The 11,711-nt window shown below is 44.7% G+C and overlaps 1 protein-coding gene across 1 annotated transcript; it reads right to left on the bottom strand.

Annotated features, from left to right (window-relative positions):
• Positions 1-7,742: 7,742 nt before the first annotated feature.
• LOC132118654 (uncharacterized) lies at positions 7,743-8,583 on the bottom strand. The gene is made up of 2 exons (XM_059528624.1): positions 8,549-8,583; positions 7,743-8,142 (listed from the first exon to the last, which is right to left on the bottom strand). Exons 1-2 carry the CDS (start codon positions 8,581-8,583, stop codon positions 7,743-7,745), a joined length of 435 nt encoding a protein of 144 aa, XP_059384607.1.
• Positions 8,584-11,711: the final 3,128 nt, after the last annotated feature.

Below are 11,711 nucleotides of genomic sequence, written 5' to 3'. Positions count from 1 at the left end.
AAGTACATAGGGTGTTATGGGAAGTGTTCCCGATTCCGGTTTACCTAATTAATGCAGCCTAAAAATCCTTTAACGGATTTGGATATTGAAAGCATATTAGTATGTTATGTGTAAGCCAGGTTAAAGAGATGGGTCTTTAATCTAGATTTAAACTGCAGGTGTGTCTGCCTCCCGAACAATGTTAGATAGGTTATTCCAGAGTTTAGGCGCCAAATAGGAAAAGGATCTGCTGCCCGCAGTTGATTTTGATATTCTAGGTATTATCAAATTGCCTGAGTTTTGAGAACATAGCAGACGTAGAGGATTATAATGTAAAAGGAGCTCATTCAAATACTGAGGTGCTAAACCATTCAGGGCTTTATAAGTAATAAGCAATATTTTAAAATCTATACGATGTTTGATAGGGAGCCAGTGCAGTGTTGACAGGACCAGGCTAATATGGTCATACTTCCTGGTTCTAGTAAGAACTCTTGCTGCTGCATTTTGGACTAGCTGTAGTTTGTTTACTAAGCGTGCAGAACAACCACCGAAATAAAGCATTACAATAATCTAACCTTAAGGGTCATAAATGCATGGATTAACATTTCTGCATTCGACATTGAGAGCATAGGCTGTAATTTAGATATATTTTTGAGATGGAAAAATGCAGTTTTACAAATGCTAGAAACGTGGCTTTCTAAGGAAAGATTGCGATCAAATAGCACACCTAGGTTCCTAACTGATGACAAGAATTGACAGAGCAACCATCAAGTCTTAGTCACCTCTGTTTTTTCAGAATATAGCAGTAAGAAATTACTCGTCATACAGTTTTTTATATCGACTATGCATTCCATTAGTTTTTCAAATTGGTGTGTTTCACCGGGCCGTGAAGAAATATAGAGCTGAGTATCATCAGCATAACAGTGAAAGCTAACACCATGTTTCCTGATGATATCTCCCAAGGGTAACATATAAAGCGTGAAGAGTAGCAGCCCTAGTACTGAGCCTTGAGGTACTCCATACTGCACTTGTGATCGATAGGATACATCTTCATTCACTGCTACGAACTGATGGCGGTCATATAAGTACGATTAAAACCATGCTAATGCACTTCCATTAATGCCAACAAAGTGTTCAAGTCTATGCAAAAGAATGTTGTGGTCAATTGTGTCAAACACAGCACTAACATCCAATAAAACTAATAGAGAGATACACCCACGATCAGATGATAAGAGCAGATCATTTGTAACTCTAAGAAGAGCAGTCTCAGTACTATGATACGGTCTAAATCTTGACTTTTTGTTCATTGACTTTACATGTTTCTGGTTTAATCACGATAAGATTTTTCCTAGATCCTACATTAAACTTATATTTTGACCTCACTATTCGGGGAACAGACACAGTCTTAATAGATTGTACAGCGCAAGTACTTTTATCATTTAAGCAGGTGGAACAAAAGTCATCATAATAGTTATTTGAGAATTGTCTTACTAGTCACATGGAGCGAAGTGTCCTGGAGATGTTGTCAGAGAGCAGCTCCGCTCCGACTCTGCTGGGGTGCAGGCCATCAGCACGAAAAAGCCTAGGATGCTCCCAGAAAAGATTCCAATTATTAACAAATAGCAGTTTCTGTTCTTTACACCATGACAACAACCATTCATTTAAAGCAACAAGTCTACTGAACCTTTCGTGTCCTCGCCGATACGTGGGCAGTGGTCCTGACACGATGATCATCGCCGCGGGTGTCGTGCTGCGAACCATCTCGATCAGGCTCCTGAAGTCCCTCTTCAGCGTCTCCGTCTGCAGCAGTGTGGTGACCAGAGGGGGAGAAGTCGTCACCCGGGGCCTGGCTCGTGTCCTCCGCTGTTGATGCACCCAGGGTCCGTGGTGTCCCGGCGCCGGAGTGAAGGACATCTGGGAAGATCGTGTCCAGTGTGCACCGGGCCTGTGCAGTGAAACACACGGAGTAGACGTGGTGGGATTTTAAGCAGCATGCTGTATACTTACCCCGGACTTGTCTTTACAGGGGATCTGTATCTGGGGCTCTAGTTGTCCTGGTCTCCGCTGTCTTTCAGGGTAGTAGAGGTCCTTTCTAGGTGCTGATCCACCATCTGGTCTGGATACGTACTGGATCCGGGTGACTGCAGTGACCCTCTGATCTGGACACACACTGGATCTGGTGGCTATGGTGATCTCGGAATAAGAGAGAAACAGACATATATTAGCATAGATGCCATTCTTCTAATGATGTAGCAAGTACATAGGGTGTTATGGGAAGTGTTCCCGATTCCGGTTTACCTAATTAATGCAGCCTAAAAATCCTTTAACGGATTTGGATATTGAAAGCATATTAGTATGTTATGTGTAAGCCAGGTTAAAGAGATGGGTCTTTAATCTAGATTTAAACTGCAGGTGTGTCTGCCTCCCGAACAATGTTAGATAGGTTATTCCAGAGTTTAGGCGCCAAATAGGAAAAGGATCTGCTGCCCGCAGTTGATTTTGATATTCTAGGTATTATCAAATTGCCTGAGTTTTGAGAACGTAGCGGACGTAGAGGATTACAATGTAAAAGGAGCTCATTCAAATACTGAGGTGCTAAACCATTCAGGGCTTTATAAGTAATAAGCAATATTTTAAAATCTATACGATGTTTGATAGGGAGCCAGTGCAGTGTTGACAGGACCAGGCTAATATGGTCATACTTCCTGGTTCTAGTAAGAACTCTTGCTGCTGCATTTTGGACTAGCTGTAGTTTGTTTACTAAGCGTGCAGAACAACCACCGAATAAAGCATTACAATAATCTAACCTTAAAAGTCATAAATGCATGGATTAACATTTCTGCATTCGACATTGAGAGCATAGGCTGTAATTTAGATATATTTTTGAGATGGAAAAATGCAGTTTTACAAATGCTAGAAAGGTGGCTTTCTAAGGAAAGATTGCGATCAAATAGCACAACTAGGTTCCTAACTGATTACAAGAATTGACAGAGCAACCATCAAGTCTTAGTCACCTATGTTTTTTCAGAATTTAGCAGTAAGAAATTACACGTCATACAGTTTTTTATATCGACTATGCATTCCATTAGTTTTTCAAATTGGTGTGTTTCACCGGGCCGTGAAGAAATATAGAGCTGAGTATCATCAGCATAACAGTGAAAGCTAACACCATGTTTCCTGATGATATCTCCCAAGGGTAACATATAAAGCGTGAAGAGTAGTGGCCCTAGTACTGAGCCTTGAGGTACTCCATACTGCACTTGTGATCGATAGGATAGACTTGTGAGCGTCAGCCCGGGATGATTCCAGCGTGGCTCTCCGCTCTCTCAGCTGGGCCTGCCTCACCTCGATGTCGCGAATCTGCTTCTCCACCACCGAATGCAGCTCAAACGTGTCCTCACCTGCAATCAAAGGTAGACATTCATCCGCCATTAAAGCAAGTAACAATGAGTAAAGCAATGGTAATGTGTGTGAATAGAGTATTAGCAATGCAAGCACGGTTAGCAGCAACATGCTGCTGATGTTAACGGGCTATAAGCTAATAGCGGACCCAGGAGATCAAAATAAAACTAGTGATAATGAGGCGCTCTGTTTTTGTTGTAGAATATGATAGAGGATATATTCACAAGTTAAAGAACCGGAAATGATGGTGTATAAAATTGATTTTTAAGATAAAAATAATCAATAAAAAGAATATAACGACGGAGCTCAAATGCAGTACAGACGCCAACAACAAACAGGAAGTGTTTGTTATAGGACCTAAAAACTCTGCATGTAATAACCTAGAACACTGTCTAAGACTTGATGGCTGCTCTGTCAATTCTTCGTCATCAGTTAGGAAGCTAGGTGTGCTATTTGATATAAATATTTCCTAGAAAGCCACATTTCTAGCATTTGTAAAACTGCATTTTTCCATCTCAAAAATATATCTAAATTATGGCCTATGCTCTAAATGTCAAATGCAGAAATGTTAATCCATGCATTTATGACCTCAAGGTTAGATTATTGTAATGCTTTATTGGGTGGTTGTTCTGCACGCTTAGTAAACAAACTACAGCTAGTCCAAAATGCAGCAGCAAGAGTTCTTACTAGAACCAGGAAGTATGACCATATTAGCCCAGTCCTGTCAGCACTGCACTGGCTCCAAACATCAAACATCGTATAGATTTTAAAATATTGCTTATTACTTATAAAGCCCTGAATGGTTCAGCACCTCAGTATTTGAGTGAGCTCCTTTTACATTATAATCCTCTACGTCCGCTACGTTCTCAAAACTCAGACAATTTGATAATACCTAGAATATCAAAATCAACTGCGGGCGGCAGATCCTTTTCATATTTGGCGCCTAAACTCTGGAAAAACCTACCTAACATTGTTCGGGAGGCAGACACACTCTTGCAGTTTAAATCTAGATTTAAGACCCATCTCTTTAACCTGGCTTACACATAACATACTTTAATACTTTCATGCTTTTAATATCCAAATCCGTTAAAGGATTTTAAGGCTGCATTAATTAGGTAAACTGGAAAAGGGGACACTTCCCATAACACCCGATGTACTTGCTACATCATTAGAAAAATGGCATCAATGCTAATATTAGTCTTTCTCTCTTATTCCGAGGTCACCGTAGCCACCAGATCCAGTCTGTATCCAGATCAGAGGGTCACTGCAGTCACCCGGTTCCAGTACGTATCCAGACCAGATGGTGGATCAGCACCTAGAAAGGACCTCTACATCCCTGAAAGACAGCGGAGACCAGGACAACTAGAGCCCCAGATACAGATCCCCTGTAAATACCTTGTCTCAGATTACCACCAGGACAAGACCACAGGAAACGGATGATTCTTCTGCACAATCTGACTTTGCTGCAACCTGGAATTGAACTGCTGGTTTCTCCCAAGGTTTTTTTTATCCATTCTGTCACCGATGGAGTTTGGGTTTCTTGCCGCTGTCACCTCTGGCTTGCTTAGTTGGGGTCACTTCATATACAGTGATATCGTTGACTTGATTGCAAATAAATGCACAGACACTATTTAAACTGAACAGAGATGACATCACTGAATTCAATGATGAACTGCCTTTAACTGTCATTTTGCATTATTGACACAGTTTTCTTAATGAATGTTGTTCAGTTGCTTTGACACAATGTATTTTGTTTAAAGCACTATATAAATAAAGGTGACTTGACTTGACAAGTATATAAATAAATAAAAAGAGACTTACCCATGTTTATGATCTCTGCTGAATAAAGAGCTTCATTCTTTTTTCTGAGGAAATCTCAGATCCGGAGGTTATCCTCATCACATCTTCTTGGGGTGAATTATGTCGTATTCCTCTCAGCGCAAAGCAAATAGTAAAATAACAATAAAAAACTTACAGTCTCTTTGCTTTGTTTTCTGTATGGGCGTATTCAAGCTGCGCGCTTCAGTGAAACATTATAATCTCAATAGCATGTTCAGCACGTGGGCGTGGTCACATTAGATATAATGAAGGGAGATGCGAAAGACTGGACATTGCGTTGTTTTCATATGGATTACTTTATCACAGAATATTTGTTTTCGGTAGATCGATATATCTCTCATGTCTCTTCATTGAGTATTCACTGAGTTACAGTTCATTTTAATGACTCATTTCTAAATGAATATCACAGCAGACAAAGGCTGCAGACAGCACACCTTGTTTGTTATCTTTATTTTATAAATGCACAAAGTTTTGTTGTTATTATTATGTCTGTATACAAAAAAAGTAGACCGTTTACAGATTCGATTGATGTATTGCTCTTATCTGTACGATCAAAACTGAAAGTATAATTTAAGTTCTTTTCGGGGTTATCAGGGTTAACACAAGCACACGATGGATACTTGGAGACACTGGAGATCGTTGGAAAGAGGTAAGTAGAGAGATAGTTTAGTCCTTAGAGTAAGCATGCAGGTTAGACCTTGTTGCAAACGAGACCGGACGCTGACTGGGTGCGTGTGTGTGGTATTTATGTGAAGTGATGATTGCCGGTGGATGAGGAGCAGGTGGGAGTGATTAGTACTCAGGAGTGGACGTCCTCTTTCTCGTGGACCCGGTCTTTCGGGGTGATTGGAGTGGAAGGTGTCTAGTAGGTTCGGATCCAGGATGTCGTTCCGTTCCTCTGGACCGTATCCTCCCCAGTCCACTAGATACTCAAGTTGTGCACCACGCCGCCAGGAGTCCAGGATGTCATGAACCTCGTAGGCAGCTCCGTCATCAAGGAGGAGAGGTAGGGGGCCTTCGGTTATGCCAGGCTCTGTGGAGGGAGAAATAGAAGGATGGTAAGGTTTATGAAGTGAGACATGGAAAGTGGGGTGAATCCGGTACTCAGGCAGGTGTGGAGTTTGAAGGTGACCGGATTGATCTGCTCAGTGATGGTGAACGGGCCAATGAACCTGGGACTTAGCTTGCGGCATGGTAGGCACAGGCGGATGTTACGGGATGACAGCCAGACCTTCTGACCAGGTTGGTATGCCGGAGCGTCTGAACGGCGAAGGTCGGCTGTCATCCTGCGCCTACGTAAGGCCCGTTGCAGTTGGTGGTGGGCCGCGTCCCAGACTCTCTCGCTCTCTCGGAACCAGTAGTCGATCGATGGAACGTCCGAGGGTTCTCCTGACCATGGGAAGAGCATTGGTAGCCGAGCACGCACTGGAATGGAGTGAGTCCAGTGGTAGGCTGTCATAGGGAGTTCTGTGCGTATATGGCCCACCCTAGGAACTGGTTCCAAGAGTCCTGGTGGCCATGGCAGAAGGTACGCAGGAAGCGGCCGATCTCCTGTATCTTCCTCTCTGTTTGCCCGTTGGACTGGGGATGGTAACCAGAGGACAGGCTGACGGCCACACCTAAGAGTGAGTGAAAGGCCCTCCAAACCCGGGAAATGAACTGGGGGCCTCTGTCGGAGACGATGTCTTCGGGAATGCCAAAGTATCTGAAGACGTGGTTGAACATTAAGGTGTTCTTATCAGAGGGAGGCAGATCCGTAATGAAGTCCACCCCTAGGTGTGACCAAGGGCGGTTCGGGACGGTCAGAGGGAGGATCTTGCCAGATGGTAGGTGGCGTGGACTCTTGGAGATGGTGCAGTCCTGACATCCATGCACGTACCTTCTAATGTCCGATGCCATATTGGGCCACCAGAAGCGTTCCCTCAGCAGCAAGAGGGTTTCATTGACCCCCGGGTGACCAGTGCCAAGAGAAGTATGTGCAGAGTGGATGAGTGGAGTGCGCCGTGTCCTGGAGATGTATTGCTGTCCTGGGGGGGCAACCCGGCGGAGTGTTGATGGATGGATTGGAGGAGGGCAGGGTCTCGGTTGACCAGGTGATAGGACTGACGATTACCTTCTCAGGAAGTATTGTTTCGGGTTCTTCCAGGCTTTCCTCAGGGGCGTGACACCAGGACAGGGCGTCGGCCTTGATGTTTTTGGCCCCTGGGCTATACGAGATGGAGAAGTTGAAGCGGGAGAAGAATAGCGCCCAGCGGGCCTGCCTTGGATTTAGCCTTTTAGCCATGCGTATGGACCATGAGAACTAGGAAAGGGTGTTTGGCTTCCTCCAGCCAATGCCTCCACTCCTCCAGAGCCAATTTAATGGCCAGTAGCTCTCCGTTACCGATGTCGTAGTTGACCTCTGCCGGGTTGAGTTTCCGAGAAAAGAAGGCACATGGATGGAGTCGGCTGGGATTTCCCTGCTGCTGGGACAGGACCGCTCCTACTCCGGTGGTGGAGGTGTCGACTTCGACGATGAAGGGTCAATTGGGGTCAGGATGTACCAGGAGTGGAGCGGTAGTGAAAGCCTCTTTGAGAGAGCTGAAAGCCTCCGTGGCGGCAGGGGTCCAGGACAGAGACTTGGGCTTATTGCGGAGGAGACTGGTGAGTGGGTTGGTGATGGAGCTGTAGTTTTGAATGAAACGACGGTAGAAAGGAGGAAAGCCGAGGAATCGTTGGAGTTCTTTGATGGTGGTAGGAGTGGGCCAGTTTCTGACAGCATCCACCTTCCCCTCGTCCATCCGGATGCTACTGCTGTCGATGTTATACCCAAGGAACTGCACTGAGGGCTGATGGAAGGAGAATTTCTCGGCTTTGAGGTACAGGTGGAAGGCCCTCAGGCGTTGCAGGACCTCCGCAACGTGGCGATGATGTTCCGCTAAGCTCCAGGAGTAAATGAGAATGTCATCAATGTAGATGAGGACGAACTTGTGGAGGAACTCCCGGAGCACCTCATGAATGAAATCCTGGAATACGGAGGGGGTGTTGACTAGTCCATACGGCATCACCAGGTATTCATAGTGGCCAGTAGGGGTGATAAAAGCTGGCTTCCACTCGCCCCCCTCACGTATCCGGATGAGGTTGTAAGCGCTGCGGAGGTCCAACTTGGTGAATACAGTGGCACCAAGGAGATGTTCCAGGGCAGCTGGGACGAGAGGAAGAGAATAGCGGAATTTTACTGTGATGTTGTTGAGGGCACGGTAATCAATGCAGGGCCGCAAGCCTCCATCCTTCTTTTCAACGAAGAAAAAGCTTGAGGCAGCAGGGGAGGTAGATGGACGGATGTAACCTTGCGCCAGTGCCCTCGTTGATGTAGTCCTCCATGGCCTTCTCTTCCGGGATGGAAAGGGGATAGATCCTTCCTTTAGGCACTGGCTTACCCGGAAGCAGATCGATGGCACAATCCCATGGCCGGTGTGGAGGCAGCTTGGAGGCCCGTTTGGGGCAGAACATGTCACTGAAGGGGGCGTAACAGGTTGGAATGATAATAGATTGTTTTTCTACAGGGCTCTTAGTGGATGTGGCACAGACGGGTAGAGGTTCTGGGGAGATGTTTGGCTGGAACAGGGAATCCAGTAATACAGCCCTGGAAACAGGATTCGCCCCACTTCAGGACTTCGCCCGTCTTCCACGAGATAACTGGGTTATGCTGCTCCAACCACGGGCGCTCTAGGATGATGTCAGCGGTGGATTCCTCCAGAACCAGCAGATGGATTTCCTCCTTATGAAGTAGCCCGGTTTGGAGAGTTATCGGACCAACACTGTGACGAATACATCTTCGACTTAGTGGTTTACTGGTTATTTTATGGACCTGGTAGGCTGACGGCATTGCCGTGGTGGTGAGGTTGAGCTGACCGCAGAGAGCACCAGAGATGAAGTTGCCGGCTGACCCAGAATCGAGGAGGGTGGAAACTGGAAGAGAGATGTTAGTGGCAGTAAGTGTCACTATAGTGGTAAGTGGTTTCATTTGATACTTCGAAAGGGAGAATGGCACTCACCATGGGACGAGGAGTATGGACGGGGCATACGGAGATGATATGCCCAGGAGATGCACAGTAGAGGCAGAGATTCTGGGCCAGCCGTCTTTCCTGTTCAGCAGCAGTGAGTCGTATGAGTCGACGAGCATGGGCTCGCTAGCTGGTTCTGGGGAGCTGATGGTCTCTGGACGGCAGAGTGGCGAGTTGGAATACGCCTGGCGCTCTTTGAGGCACGACTGCGAGTGGCGAAGCGGAAGGAGAGTTGAATGAAGCGTTCGAGCCCGATGGTGTCCTCGTATGCAGCGAGATGCAACCGCACTCGAGTGAGATGCAGCGAGATGCAACTGCACTCGAGGTTCCAATCATTTCATCCGCTAGTGGCCGCAAGAGTCCTGAACTTTAGAGCATATTCATTGACAGACATTTTCCCTTGTTTTACATTATAAAGCTTCTCACCAATAGAAGAATCCCATGCGCATCTGCCAAAAACTTCCCGGAAATGGCCGATGAAGCTAGAATAAGACTGGATAACAGGATTATTTTGTGTCCAAATAGAATTGGCCCACTGAAGTGCTTTACCTTGGATTTGAGATATCAGGAAGGCCACTTTCGATCGTTCAGTAGGGTTTAAGTGCAGTTGCATCTCCAGGACCAGCGAGCATTGGAGCAGGAATCCGCTGAAATCCTCGGCCAAAACAGAGATGGGCGCCGGCCATGGGCGGAGTTTGGGGGGGGCTAAGGGGGTCTTGTGCTTTGAAAAATAAAATAAAAAATACAGAATTCATATTTTCTCATTTTATTTGTCCTATCTTATAATTTTTGTGGATATAATGAGTAAGTTTAGAATGAATTATTTTTCAAAGACTTCAAAGTATCGCAGAAAGTTACGTGAGTGGACTCCCTTCTCGTTCTGTTCCCGCTTTAGTCTACATGCTAAATAAACAAAATGGACATTCGTCGTTTTTTTAATAAACCCACTAGTAAAAGTGTGGAGTTTTCTAACTCTGACACATCAACCATCAATTCCACTGCTGCTACTGACACAGCAACGGAGGCCGCATCTGAGAACAATAAAGCCGGCCTGGGATCCAGCAGCACCGGCGCCACCGTGTCAGCGGAGTTACCCACTCAACCTGCCGCATCTGGATCTGGATATGCTGACCTCGGGGAGAAACCTATTGGCCTGAAACAGCCCATACTTTCTTCTTTCCCTAAGCGCCTAATTGGAAATGTTAATCGTGCCATCTCTACATTTTACTATCACAAGTTCCCATGGATGGAGTACTCAATATCACTGAATTCGGTTTTTTGTTTTTTGCTGTCGCCACTTTTCTTCAAATATTGCAAGATCAGACGTAGACAAACTATTTACAAAACTGGGAGCTCGGAACTGGAAAAAACTGTCAGAGAAGCTGACAAAACACGCTTCGTCACAGGTACATTCAAATAGCATGAAGATGTGGGAGAGTTATAAACAGGCTGGTGCATCGGGATCTGTGGCAGCACAGCTGTCACACAGCCACCAAAGCACAGTAGAAAAAAACAGAGAGTACCTGTACAAATCCGTTAACATTATAAAACTGCTTGCTAAATTAGGTCTCCTTTTCCGTGGACATCGTGAAGATACTGATGCAGAAGCAAGGGGGAATTATTTAAGCATATGTAATTTGTTTTCAAAATACAATGTTAGACTTTTCTGTAATTTCTACAGTTATTTACCATATATCAACCAGTATAATACTGTAAATTCTCTTTACAGTTCATAACTGTAATTCCCTTTGCATCATGGGAATTTTCTGTGACATTAAACACCAAATACAGTGATTTGCTGTATTTTTAAAAAATAAAGTATAATACTGTATTTACCACAACGGCCTATTTGGCGCTATTTGGATCGTCAGGATTTGCTTTAAGATTTAGAATAGGAACCATCAAGTGGATCGTTGAAGTTTTGCCCGAGGAGAGTGCTCAGTTCACAATTCCGGAGAGCATAATAAGAGCTGTGTCCAAGGATAGACACCTTGCGAAGATTTTTTTTCATCCCCCTGAGTAAGGAAGAGGAAGAACAGCAAACAAGCAAGGTAAATATGCGTGACTGTGTGAGCCCACGGTTGTCTGCACCCTAATTTTATATAATTTGTCAACATTGGCACTAAAAAGTGAGTAAACCTAACGTTTTATTAAAAACATGTTTTTTTTATTTTTCTAATTTTTGACATTTGGTTCGACAGGGTGCTTTACAAATTAGATTAGGAACTAGCATTGCAGTCGCAAGTTTTGCTCGAGGCCAGAGCTCACGGTTTGGAGACTTTTAACGGTTTCTTGTCAGCATTGGGGCTAAAAACTGAGGTAACGTTAAACCTAATGTTTTATTTTAAAAAAAGACTTTGTGAGTTTATTGAATTACCGATTAAAAGCAAGAATTTTTATTTATTTATCGAGCATAGTTAAGCTTAACTTTACATTAAGACGAAG

Source organism: Carassius carassius, chromosome 37, assembly GCF_963082965.1.
Source record: "Carassius carassius chromosome 37, fCarCar2.1, whole genome shotgun sequence".
In the NCBI taxonomy this organism is placed as follows: Eukaryota; Metazoa; Chordata; class Actinopteri; order Cypriniformes; family Cyprinidae; genus Carassius; species Carassius carassius.
The sequence above is the reverse complement of the archived record's forward strand: the minus strand, read 5'-3'. Positions and strand labels throughout refer to the sequence as shown.